This window comes from Rhea americana, unplaced genomic scaffold, assembly GCF_003343005.1.
Source record: "Rhea americana isolate MKP2758 unplaced genomic scaffold, rheAme1 scaffold_255, whole genome shotgun sequence".
Classification (NCBI taxonomy): Eukaryota; Metazoa; Chordata; class Aves; order Rheiformes; family Rheidae; genus Rhea; species Rhea americana.
The window spans coordinates 1,192,712-1,206,285 of record NW_028186374.1 but is presented as its reverse complement, the minus strand read 5'-3'; the positions used below and the strand labels follow the sequence as shown (position 1 = coordinate 1,206,285).

The window sequence follows — 13,574 nt, the reverse complement described above, 5'->3', positions numbered from 1 at the left end:
GAAGAAAGRCAAGTTTGCCAGTCTGAGAGTGTTTAAATATGAGTGCACTTGTTTTACAGAAAGTATCAGAGCCCTCCACGCAGCTGATACTGTGTGGGAGTGAAGAAGCTGAACACTGTGATCTGATGGTGCATGTGATGCCCTCTGAAGAGGTTCTCCGACTGTGGATTCAAGAAACACTTTAGAACAGATCAGAAAAAAAAATACTGTGGAAACACATCTTCTAAACAGGTCTGGCAGATTGTGCCCCAGCAGTTTTCCTCACAGTACCAATCAGTAATGTCTGTTTTCTTGGTGTCTAAAATATGCTGAAAAYTAAAGGTGTTGTGTTTGAGCATGTGCTCTTGGTTGCTATTGTCATCCTCTTTGTAACATCTTCATCCACCAACAAAAGCAAGTAAAGGCTACAGATGCCAACTGCTAGTTTCCGTACTTTCCCTTCATATCCATAATGATGACCAGACATGTTCTGAGTGTCCTTACTGGTAAAGATGGGTATTAGGATCTTCTGTCGTCTGAGGACACATATCCTGAACTTACCCACTCATCCCAAAAGGGGATGATATAAGGAAGGCTGGGGAGATGTGTGTGGAAATGATAGCTTGAAATGATAGCGTTACTGGAGTAGGGAATAGCTTTGTATTTTGCTAAAATTTCCTGGTACCGGGTTGGTATTGCAGAATATCACTCTGACATGCGGGAAATGTATCCACTGATAGCTCTATAGGAGAGGAGTATGAGAAGACTACTCAGCTGAGGAGTCAGCAAAACAAGCTGGATCTAGCTCTGCCTCTTTAGATGTTCCCTCTCTTCACTATAGTAAACACAGGCAGCATCCACCCTTCGATGTCCAGGATTTCACCAGAGCAATAAATGTATAGCCCACTGCGTTACTTGCAAAGCACTTCAGCCTCAGTATTTTTACCTCAAAAAATTTTTGCAGTTTACTTGTGTTTTTGAAGAAACAAAGCTGCCATGAGATAAGTGGTAAGAGCCTCTTGTATGGCTGCGGTTGGAATGAAAKGAGGAAAATGCTGTTAGGGCTGCAGGCAGAGGCCGTATCCCTGGCCTGAGGTTGCGCTCTTTGAAAAGGGTGTCAAAAATTCCTGAAGGTGACATGAGAGCAGTATAAGGCGCTAACAAAAATTACAGACAGCATAAAGAGTGGCTGGATTTCACCAGTGCTTAAGGGGGATTGATATGAGAAGCAGTCAAACCTCACAGATAGATACATGGCCCATTGGGTACCTTTTGCAGAAGAGCCTTGCACGGTTAGCAGCACCATATGGGTGCTATGTGGGTCCAAGATTATGTAGCCAGCRGATCAACAATACCAAATTTGGGGTTGGATTTAGTAAAAGTAGGACCAACAGGGAAAGATAATTTGGGGAGAGAAAGGACAGAGAAAGGGAGGCTCAAGAAATGGGAAAAGGGATAAAAGAGCATGCCAACCWTGTGGTAAGGGGTTTATCACCACAACTGAAGCAGGACAATAAACCAAACCTTTTGTTCTGACCACGCTGTGTACCAGCCGCACCTGCTTCTGCAGCCAGGCAGGGCAACAGCGGGGTACTTACCCTGCCTTGCAGGGTAATGTCCAGACGGATGGGTCAAGCGTTCCTGCATCACTGCGTCAGTGCTGTTCCAGGCCTGCCAGCATCATTGTTCTCCAGCTATCCTAACATCATCCTAACACATGAGGTCTGAAAAGAAGAAGAAAAAAATCTTGCCAAGTACAAATAAGATACAGGTCTTCTGCATATGTAGCAATTACGTTTGTCACTTCGAAGAACATCGTTTAGTACTGTGGAGCAGAAAACAGTGTTAGCAGGTTGTGAAAACTCTTGGGGCTAAAAAGCTTTTCTTAAATCTCTCAGTGGATCTAACGAAATCTGATGGATCTCGCCCTTACAGAATGTGCCTTTTTGAAGAATTCCATCTTGCCATCTCGCATCAGGCCACCAGGTGTCAACAAAGCTCTGTGAAAAAAAAAGAGAGATTGGACTCTATTGTCACCTCTTAGCTCTCTGGGTGAGGCAGGTGACCTTCACCCCTCCGGATCATTGGGAAATGACTTGTTGCTGGCACTCATGGCATGATGCTCCCAGATAAGGGACCTGGGACTGAAGAGGAGAAGATCATGTGCATGAGCTGGTATGACAAATGTTGAGGGGCCTCCTGGCATGGCTGCAGGGGGATGCAGCTTGTGGAGGGCTGATCCTGGCAGCAGGCAGTGGAGAGAGCGGTGGTGGGGTGTGGAGGACAGTCAGCATATGAGCACACTCCAGCACAGGGCTGGAGCTGACCATCCCCTTAAAAGGCTTTGCCCAGCGCTTGAGTTTTCAAAACAGACTTTCCCATTATGGAGGTCTTCAGGTTAAAGCTGGTTTAGGGAGCTCCTGCACATCTCATCTCCCACTGATGTGGATGTGTTCAGTATCTTGGTTTCTAGTGTGCCTCACAAGGATGTTCCTGTARGGTGACCCTCCAGTTTCTTGTCCCTTCCATGCTCAGAAGTGACTGTAGGTCTGAAAAGCCTCAACCATTCCCTTGCCTTTCCTACGACTTGGTGGCATTGTAGCAGTAGCAGCAATTTKTGAGGGAAACAGAGGAAAGAAAGGAAAGAAAAGATTTGTCAGTTTGAATGTGAATAGATCTTTATACATAATTTTAATGAATGTTTTCCAGAAGCATTAAAATAAAATATTAAACATGGGGCATTTGTTTCCTCTCCCTTTCAGTGGCAGACTTTACGACCTTCCTCATTGCTAACAAAAGGACTAACCTTTTGTACAAAACTGTCAGAACAATGTCAAACACAAGAAATGCCTGAAAAAAGATCTTAAAATAGGGAGATGGAAGGGAAGCGCTTATGTGCTACTCCCAGCTTAGCAAGACCATGTTCAGTTTGCATTAGGATATTCCAGTTTGTGTCTGTGGAGACTTGAGACCCAATTTGAGGGGCTGGCTGAAAGTGCTTGGAGAGCTTCCCGCTGCGTTGTATGAGCTGTTTAGGCCTGAGAAATGACAGAACAGAAGTAATTCCTAYGCTGTCCATGCGTACCACTGGCACAGGCAACTGCCCTTCCTCACTCCCTTTAGCTTGTTTCCTTATGGAGAAAGAGTTAATTGTGCCTTAGCGGTCATGACCATAGCTGCCTCTGATAACTGATTTTACTGCCACTGTCCTAACACCACATTTCAAAGAAGGACCCCACCACAAGTAACCGCGGCAAAGAACAACGTGCGCTGATGAACTTCTACTCTTCGCACTGATGGGGTAGCGAGAGGCTCTGCTTCTTTCAAAGTACACTTCTTGGTTGCTTTCCTCAAAAAAGTGTTGTAAGAAAATAAATTACAAAYGTGCAGCGTGTTCAGCTGTGTATAAATTGGAGGATGTGGTTCCTAAAAACAACCTTTTCCTGCAGACTTTGTGGGAACACAGGAACAGAATAAATACTGATAAGGCTTGTTTTCAAAGAGAAAAAAAAAATCATTCTATTGAGTGCAGTCCAGCTTGAAGACTATTATATGAACATTTAAAAGACTCACAATATTACTGAGTTGAGAAGAAAACAAGAAATTCAATTATCTTTTCCATGATACTAACCAGGGAATATACCCTAATTTTTCCTGTGAGGTATATTTCCTTTGAAGTACATTACTGTTGGCTATTTTTAAGTGCCATTTATAGAGTCCAGCATTTCATTCTCTAATCAGATAGAAATCTTTTAAATGACAAATTATCATTTTAAGTATTTTCTGCATAATTGCTATATGATTTCATCTCTTTAATGTTTTTTCTTACAAAATCTAGAAGTAGCCAAAATCGCTACTTTGAATACAATTTAATTTGAATTTCCTGTGAATATTGTTCCATCCTGCAAATAAAGTGCTACAAAAATAATAAGCTTCTAAAACACTAAGGATAAGGATGTTTATTGCTGAAAGAGTCAATATACAAAAGATTCTTATTGGTATTAAAATTCTACAAAACTGCATAAGCAGAAAATTCTCAGTAGAAGCAAGTTTTGCTCTTCTTAATAATACAAACCATAAAAACTACAGAAATGACTGAACCAAGGTATGAAAGGAATTAAAAGATAGCAAGGTTCAGGGCTTACATTCAGAATATGGCTAAATGAAAATGGGGCTCTGATTCGGTTTCATTTTGTATATGGGCTATAATTTAGCTATTACTATAGAAATGGCTACTTCTGAGAAGTTTAATGACATTGATTTGCTCAGGATCACGTGCAAGCCCTTCATTAACAGCCAAGGTCAGGCTTTCACTGTTCAGGCCAGCAGGCAGTTGCTCTGCTCCAAAAATGTCCTCTTCATACCTACAAGCTTCCGCCCCGGAGTGAGGTTGCAYGGGATGTTGGAGCTGACTTTACAGCTCTTTAGCACTGCGATAAAATAGAGAAGTCTGGAAACCCCCTGGCCTGAATGTGCCTGGCCCAGGATGTCAGTGGCTGCCTTTGCGCAGAATGACGTGGTCTTCGGCCCATGCTGAGGGTCGTTGTTCCTCCTAAGATATCTGTGTTTTCTCCGACCATTTTGTATTTCCTTGTCCGGGAGCCATGAGGAAAGCAGTAGGTCAACAAGGGGGGCGAGCTGGTGCAGCGAGGTGGGAAGGGGCTGTGGTGGCCTCACTGACGAAGTGCAGCCTCCCATACCCTGGCCAAGAAGGGCAGAGAAGTTTTGGGGGATCATGACCGGGGTCAGGCCACAGACCAGATGACCAGACAAGTCCATAGTGATAAGGCAAGTCTGACATCGAGTGGGAAGGGAAGTCGGTAGGACCAGGCTGGGGCAGCAAAGTGTGCCACAGCTAGGCACGGGCAGCCCTACAGTGCGGCTCGGGCAAGGATCAAGGGCCAGGGCCTAAGCTCCAGTGCAGCTGCTGAGGCAGGGGAGAGGCTTTTCGCCACCCTGAGGTTATGTGGCTGCATCATATCAGAGCTCTCCTTGGCTGCAGACCATTCAGCCACTGACCATCAACCGTTTCGTTTTTTTCCCTATTTGTTCTCTCTACCTTTCACTGCCTTTTCCCTCCCTTTCTCCATCTCAATCCCCTTACAAATAAACAATACATCCACTTACCCCATTGGTCCTAGTTTTGCTGTATCCATACCTAACTTTGGTGTTTCTGACACCATTGCCATGATCTTGGCCCTATATGACATTATAGGAACAGTTCCCTAAGCACTGCTGGTCTTSCAGTGCTCTGCTTCACAACAGGTCCCCAATGCTACCTCCAGCTGTCTATGAAATTTGACTGTTTCTCAYGTTACTCCCCCTTAAGCACCTGTGAAACCCAGCCATCCCTCATGGCACTGKCTGAAGTTTTGTTGGCACCTTATGCTGCTATCTGTCATATCTAGCAAGTTTTCATGTCACGTCCGGTAATTTTCCATGTCCTTGTCAATGAGCATAACCTCAGGCCAGTACCTAGGCATCTGCCTGTAGCCATAACAACAGGACTGCTGCTATCCTCAGTGCTGGAAATTACATGCTTGCCTGGAGGTAAAACCAATTCCCTCCATGCTAGCTGAAGCTCTGGATGTGATGCGCACTGGGAAGTAATCCCAGTGAGGAGACAATGTGAAGTACAGCTCTGTGGTGTGGAGATCTAGCAAGGACCTCTGCAGAAGCTCCGTGGTTCCTGAGCATCTTATGGCCCTCCTGGGCATAGTTTTAGTATTGATCACAAGCAAACTGAATATAGAAATTGGGTTCATAAAGCATAAGAGAAAACTCTGGAAGAGAGGGAGTCCATAGATGAGGGATCAGCTTCTAAAACAGAATAGGCTCACTGAAGAGCTTTTCAAATGAAGAATGGAAGACACCACACAGATGAAGAAAAACAGATGTTTAAAGATGATGTATCCATTTTCTAGCAGTGCAGCTAGAGAAACTTTATGTCCTCAAGCAGATGAAAGAAAAAATGGCAAAACACAAAAAGATGAAGAAGGATGATCAGTCAATGTAAAGTCCCCCTGAAAGGTGAGAGAAATAGAAAGGTATATGCATAAGTGTAAAAGTATACAAGTTTCTACCAGTGCAATGTACGGTGTACAACGGGGAAAACAGACTGCTTAGCTCTGAACAAGATCGGTGACGCAGTAGAGCAGTGAGAATCTGGCAGAAAGCAGAGCGTCAGTAGTATGCCACCGCACGGGGATACACAGCGTACAGGAAGGACAGTGCAGAAGGTACCAGATGGGTACAATATGTGAAAGACAGCTTCAGTTCCAATCAGCCCAACAGGCTAACCAATGAACTAGTTATCTAATCCCTGCAGACTGAAATTCTGGAAGTGGACTTGCTGAATAAGGAAAAGTTTCTGAGGCAAAAGCAGCTTTTATAGGACRCTCTGGTTCCGTCACATGGATGTGGCAAATTTCTAAGTGAAGTTTGCTGAGTCTAATCATGGGACTCCCTCAGTGATAATTTCTTGGAGCATCTAGCTCAAGATTCAATAAAAAGACAAACAATTCTCAACTTTCTTGAGCACTGAACAGGAGCAGGTTCTTAATGTTACCGTTGAAGAGTTCAAGGGATGTTCATATTCAAGAGATGATCATAATATACTCATAAGCAGCATCCATATGAGAACAAATATGAATAAGAAATCAACTATCATTGTGCTAATTTCAGACAAGGGTATTACAGGAAAATTCAGACACTCATTAGGAAGAAGCAGAAAGGGGCAATTAAATGGAAAAGCTTTGCAGGTGTCATGAAGACTAAAGACACAACAGAGGCTCAAATTAAATGTATTTTACCTGTCAAAAAAGACTTTAGGACAAGCAAAGAAAAGCCAGTACAATGAAATAGGAAGGTGAGGGAAGATAGTGCAAGTAAGGAGACATCCTTCAAAAACCTGATGTCCATATGAAAAAAAAGGAAGGATCACAATCTCAGTCTGGTGAAATGTAAACACACAGAAAATCAGGACAAAAAGAATTTGAGAAACAACTTGATAAAGACATCTAAACTAATAATATGTCCTTCTCTAATTACATTAGAAATRCAAAGCTTGCCAGCGAATCTACAGGACCAACAGGTGATCACGTTTCAAAGGCCTTGACAGAGAAGTTAGAGCCATAGCAGAAAAAAAAATTAAATTTGTAACAGCTTTGTTTACTGCAGAGTAGTTTGTGAAGGTTCCCATGCTGGAATCCTTATTCAGGAAAACATAGAGTTATCTTTCACGAATAGATGTTCTTCCACAATCCACACTATGCTGCAATCCAGGCAAAATTCAGCCAAGAGTTCAAAAGTGAGAGTGGGAGATTTGAATGTCAGCTGCGGTKCATAGCTACTCATAGGATGATAGGATAATTCAGGCTGCAAGGGACCTCAGGAGGRCTTTAGCTCAACCTCCAAGGTTGCAGGCCACATAATCTCTCTGGGCAATCTGTCCTACTGCATGACTGTCCTCAAGGTGAAAAAGTTTCTCTTTAACTCCAGTCAGAATCTCTCTTGTGTTATTTAGCATGTAATACTGAACTGGCCAAAGCTCGGTAGCTTTGATCTGGCTTTGAAGTTRGTTCTGCTTGGAGTGGGGAGGACCTCTGGAGATCCCCTTCCAGCTGGAAATATTCTATGATTCATATTTTGCAGAGCTATTTTAACTGAGTGCTCTATAGCTATCAAATTGTGTACACCATTTTGTATTATGTGGGTTCTGTTAGCATATGCAAATTCTTATGGAGCTTCCTAGGTCAGAGGAGATGTTCTCTGCTTTACTAAAGCTGCTCGGATTGCAATCCAGTGTGTTTTATAGAAGAATAATAGACTCCTGTGAAACCTGAATGGGATCTCCAATGAGTTAGACTGGAGCACACGGTGGAGAAAATAGGGATTTCCTCAATTGACAAATACAGCCTCAGAGACCAAGTGGAGAGGTGGACTGTTCCTTATCYGAGACCCTTCAGGAAACTGAAAGAYGAGTCTTTTCCCCAACTGAAACTCGGTCAACTTCATGTGCAGGGAAGGATTTGGAAAGAAYGGATGTGCAATCAGCTTTCAGCTTGCAAGTACAGCCTCAGACTCCTGAGCTAAACAGGCCAGAGTCCTTATACTACTACTGAGCTTTTTCCCTTCTGCAAGCTTCATTCCCATCTTGGTTCCTGGAAGATGATTGCACATTTGCTTTGAAGAGATTCTGTTTCATTTTACCTCCCTACTGGGCCAGAGAGTTCACATGGTCCTATGGAAGTGGCCTTTGCTACAAACCAGCTGCAACTGTAYAGTTCTGCAAATAACCTGTTTTCAAGCCTACCTCCCACTTGTTAGATGTATAATCCCTACCTCTTCACTGCTGTGCTTTCATTCGGTTAAGCAGTGTCCTGCTCATCCTCRGAGATGCTGATATTTTGCATCTGTCCTGCTGCTATCCAGACATGGATAACATTTACTCTCTCTTTGCCAAGTCTTGGCCTTGACTCCTTCTTCTGCTATCTAGTATAAACTCATTGTTAAATCTGACACTGTCCCCATCACTCTGCTGAGCCTTGTGCTTCCACAAATGTCTTGCAACTCAGATGCTGCCTTCCACTATCATGTGGGTTATTATGGAGTAGTCTGACTCAGGCCTTCTCAGTTTCTTATATTGCCTGTGCAATTTGGCATTTTTCTTTGTCATTGCTGCATAGTCATTTGTTGTTCTTCCAGTRCTCTGTGACATATTGTCCCCTGTCAGGTGCAAGCTTTCTGTGCACCAGCCTGTCATTCTTCTGCTGACCTTCTGTCTTCCACCTGGAACACTGTTATGTAATTATCCAGCTTTACCATGGAGATCTTTTCCTCTCAGTTTTCCCTTCACCATCAATCTCTCAGTTGTTCTTTTTGTTGTTTTGACTTTCTCTGAGGGAAAGACTTCTACTCAAATTGTGATTTGGCACTAAAATGTTTTAAATCTGCTTGCTCTGTTTATAAATCATCCGTGTTTCCTGGCCTCTTYCTCAAAATAGACTGTCATGTGTGCAATATTTTACAAAATTCAACTCCATCTTGCAGATCCAGCCCTAYGCATTGTCTGCCTTCCTGTGGGCACCTCCTGCACTCACCCTAAGGATCACTGCTACCTTGCTTCCATTTGTCTCAAGTAGCAGCACTRCTTGGGATCATAACCACAGTTCAAGGGCTCTTGATCCATTGGCTTGGACTATACCTTCATTTTGTTTTAGAACCACAAACCAGCGGGGACTGTCTTCATTCTCTGTCATATAAAGGATAGGCCCGTATCACTTTACAGTTAAAACTGATGTCTGATTTTGGTCAGGAACGTTTTCTGTTACTCTTTTTGTTCTATCAAGAGCTTGTTGCACCCACTGTAGTGCTGATAGAGTGAAGCTCACCTGCATACCTCCATGGGTTTGTTCAAAGCACACTGGCTCAAGCCCACTACCTTTATCAGATGAAGCACAATAGCACCATGAAGCAGTCAAGAAGGTATATGTATTACAAYATGCTCCATTTTTTACAGTCCATAGGGACAAACAGGAGGTCAGCATAGCTGCTGTATCTCAGATACTTACTTTCAGCCTTAACTATGTGTTTCTCTGAACTGACTCCAGACAATTACCTCAGATTTAGAAATCAGCAAGGTAAATAACTACCTGTGGACAGATGGACCCCACCTCATGTGCTAACAAAAGCATAGCAGCTGTTTCCTGATAGGTTCAGGGACCACCACAAAGAGGAGGTGATTCAGCCCAGCTTAGTCCGTACTGAAGTTGCATTCCCTTGCATTTACCACGGTCCATGGACATGCACAGCTACCACAGCCCAGTAGGCATGTAGGAATGATCTGATCCCTCAGAATCCAAAGCCTCATTTTAAATAGTTTCATTACAAACTGATACATGTCCTGGCAACAACCTTGTGATAAACTACACCATCACTAACATCTGCATCATTAAACAGGTATGTTGGACTTCTTGCTTACGCAAATTTAAATAGTCAGTCCTTTCTGCTGATCTTAGTTTCTCGTTTCTGTTCTTTCTAGACTTGAGAGCTATTCGGGAATATTTTGATCTTGAAATCCAAATCTTCTGCTGGCCTGAGTCACTGAATGMTTGTTCTGTGTAGAGAGGCCTTTTTGTTATCCTGCTAATGATCCTCTCTTAATTGAAATGTGCATTTTTGGTGCTGGAATGTATTTTCTCTTCAGTAATGACAAAAAGTAAAAACACCAAAATAATACAAAGAATTGGCCTGGTATAAGGATGTAATCTCTGCCAGWCAGACTGGCCCCACCGAAAAGCCACCTCTGTATAGGCAACGCAGGTAACCTTTCCTGCTTTGCTCTAGCGGAGTCTGATTTCTCAGATGCATTTTGTACAAGGCAAAGTTTCTCCAGAGAGCCTACCCAGAAACATGAATCCCAGGATACAGACCTTGCTCAAATCTGCCTAAGCATTCCTTTTTGAAGTAAAATTTTGTTGCCATTTTATATTCCACTGCTTACAAATGCCTAGGCATATAGACAAATCCTAATAAGAGGAATAAAATTCATGAACATATTAATAAGCAACATCAGCCTTCATGTAAATGCCACTAAATGTACATGGTTTACTCCTTTGCAAGGCAGAAACTGAAAAATACAATCACTTAAAATTTCTATATTTTTAATCAGAAATATATTGATAATAGGAGGAAAAAAATTCTTCAAATAAAAAAAAAGGAAGAGTAAAATGATATCTGTGAGGAGTTAAAAAAATCTATTTCAGAGTTTGAGCCAAAGCTCATATCTGAGGAAGAAGTGAGATTTTCATTAAATCCATCCCAATTTCATTGTTTAGCCTGAAGGACTATGATATAACGTTTTTAAGGCCAATATGATCTCAAAAGATTATGATCAGCTACTGTAGTGTCAGTGTGACCCTTGTAATGTTGCAAAAGATGGAAGTGGTATAAACAAGTTCGTCTGTAGTTACCTGAGGAGGCACCTGAAAATGCACAGTGGAATATGACCATATATAACTTCACATGAATGTGGAAATCGGATGTCTGGGGTTATAAAAGAGCATGTTTGTATAATGGCCCTTTGACATTTCTCAATATTGCTATCCTTATAACCTCCTGGGGCCACTGTTTTGCCAGGCCAAGGAGTCTATGAATATTAAAAAGCTTACAAGCTGCCAGGAAGGCTTTGATGTGCAAGAATGCTTCTTTAATTTTAGTAATAAAGAATGTGAATTCTGCCTCTAGAGTTCTGCTTAGGTGAGCCTGTAACTTCTTGAAATAATTTAAATATATCTGAGCAAAGTTAGCCTTGGAAAAAGTAACAAATATTAATTAAACTTTCATCTGAATCCAATCCAGCATTCAGCATCTCRACTGAGCAAATAATTATTGTAACTYYGAGAYAGAAAGATTTCTATTTCAGGGTCAAAAGTAGGAWACCAAGACCCCTTATAACGATTATAAGAATGAAATCTGTATCCAGGGGGCAAACATCCTTTATGTTAGAAAGCTTCCTACTGTGAATGGGGAAACGTTTCCTATTTAYCCATAAATCAGGAGACCAAAATAACTGTACAGCAGTTTAATAAAAGCCACCACACAAGAAAGGAGGGTTATAAAACCACTCAGTATCAGGTAGAGCAGAACTGCATCTTTGCACTGGGCAAAAATCCTTGTAACAACTGAAGTAACTGCTACAGCTGTGCTGCTCTCGCTCTGTCGCAGCCCCTCCGGTGCTGCCCTCAAAACCACGGTCTGGGGCTGCCCAGCATGTTGGTGGCAGACTGTTCAGTAATCTGAGCAGCCCGCTCCGGGGGACCCAGAAACACCAGCCCTTCTGTCCTCCAGTGTGCTCCTATGTGGCACCCAGATGCCCTGACTTTTGGATAGACATGCCCTGTGTTCACCAAATAAAGCTTAAYCTGCATCGCCCTGACTTTATATGTCCTGATATCTTTGTGCACAGCCTACTGCTTCCAAACCCGCATTACAAGTAGGCACCCATTATGAAATGGCAAATCAGATGTGCTACCACCTTTAAGCAGCCAAATGCAGAGGACAGCATAGGAAAGGTCTTACACAATCTTGTTTGTGTGGAAAGGCTACAGATTTCCCACCTTTGCAAACACCTTTATAGAAACACCTTTGCAAAAATTGCTAAGCGGTCAGATAGAGTGTAAGGGGGCCTAGAAACAGAGGCTAGGTCGCATGAGAAAGCAGGACTACAATAGGACCAAGATRGGAATTGCTTGGACAGTGAGGTAGGGCAGGGACTGAAGGACAGGGGTTGTTCTTGAGTTGGGCATTGAGTTTTTCAAGAGGCACTGAACAAAGGCAACATTTTGTACTCAAAGGCAATGTTCAATCACACTTTCAAAGTGCACACATCACCCACCAGAGAAAGAGGAAAGGAGGTGTCAGACACTGAAACTCTAACCTCAAGGAAATATCTGGAGAGACCAATTTCAAAATAGCCCACATGTCCATGGTCCTTTTCATACATGAGACATGTAGGCCTGGGAACATCCCTAGTCACTAAAGCCATCTACACAGAATGGTTGCATCCACATCACAGGTTTTTTTGCTTCCAAAAATGAGTGGTCACAGGTAAATGACCTATTGGGAATGGTCCCTGGAATATCCTAGTTGCTCAGGCATGATCATTCCTGCCTGCTGTCCCTCACTCTCATGTACCCCACCCTTCACTCCCTCCAGCCATCCCTCACTCCTACTAGCCACCTCTCATGTTGCCTGCACCCCTACTCTGCTCATRCTAGGTGTCCATCACTGCTCTCATCCTGGCTCTGCTATCTGCTGCAGTGAGCCACAGYAGTTCTGCTAAGACTTTCAGTTATTTCAGATCTTTGGTAAGGGTGAACATAAGGTGCAAGACCAAAATAGGCCCCCTGCGTACAAGAGACTCTTAAATAGAGTCAGACAATTCTTGGAGAGTATCTTCTATCTCTCAGCTTATTGCTAGCCTCAGACAAAGTCTATTTTTTCTTGGTTGTAAATAGGGCACCCTAAGCTAGTATCTTGCATCAGGAYGATTGCCTTTTCAGGCAATTTAGTCAGTCAAGACTCTGAGCCATAATTTACAGCATAAACTTGTTTTAAGTCTGTCATTTCTGTTTATCTCTCTCTCCACCAGCTGCTGAAACAATTAAACACAGATAACAGATGATTACAAAATTTTTAGCATGCCAATCGTGCTGTAAATATATAGATCACATATAGATCTTACACAGATACCCTCTGTTTGGGACAGACTGCAGTTCAGGTGAGCTGCAGAGGCCCCATTTATCATCAGGAGGAAGAGTGCCTGCAGATCTAGTCTTTGAATGACACTGTCCTGGTGCCAAGGAAATGGTGAGCAACACCTACAAGTGATTAAAATATCCAAGCCAGCTACTTTGAAGAGGGCACTTAGAAATGTCTTGCATACTGACAAGTGACACTGGGTCAAGGAAAATGCAGCATTAGTTATAGGACCAGAGCAGAATAGAGTCAGCAGTTTGCTTTTACTGCTTTCCTTGCTGTCCAGATTGCTAAAGGCCTTTGGCTACAGTACTGTCAGAAAMCATTTTTTTGCC

The 13,574-nt window shown here is 42.8% G+C and overlaps 1 protein-coding gene across 2 annotated transcripts in view; it reads left to right on the top strand.

Annotated features, from left to right (window-relative positions):
• GSG1L (GSG1 like) overlaps nucleotides 1-13,574 on the top strand; it is a 107,295-nt gene that overhangs the window by 14,551 nt on the left and 79,170 nt on the right. The window contains exon 7 of one of the 2 annotated variants that reach the window (XM_085307255.1): nucleotides 60-185. The exons of the other annotated variant lie outside the window; for it this stretch is intronic. Coding sequence (XP_085163381.1) covers nucleotides 60-185 — 126 coding nt within the window. Of the gene's footprint in view, nucleotides 1-59; nucleotides 186-13,574 lie in introns of those variants that run through there. 2 annotated transcript variants of the gene reach the window in all.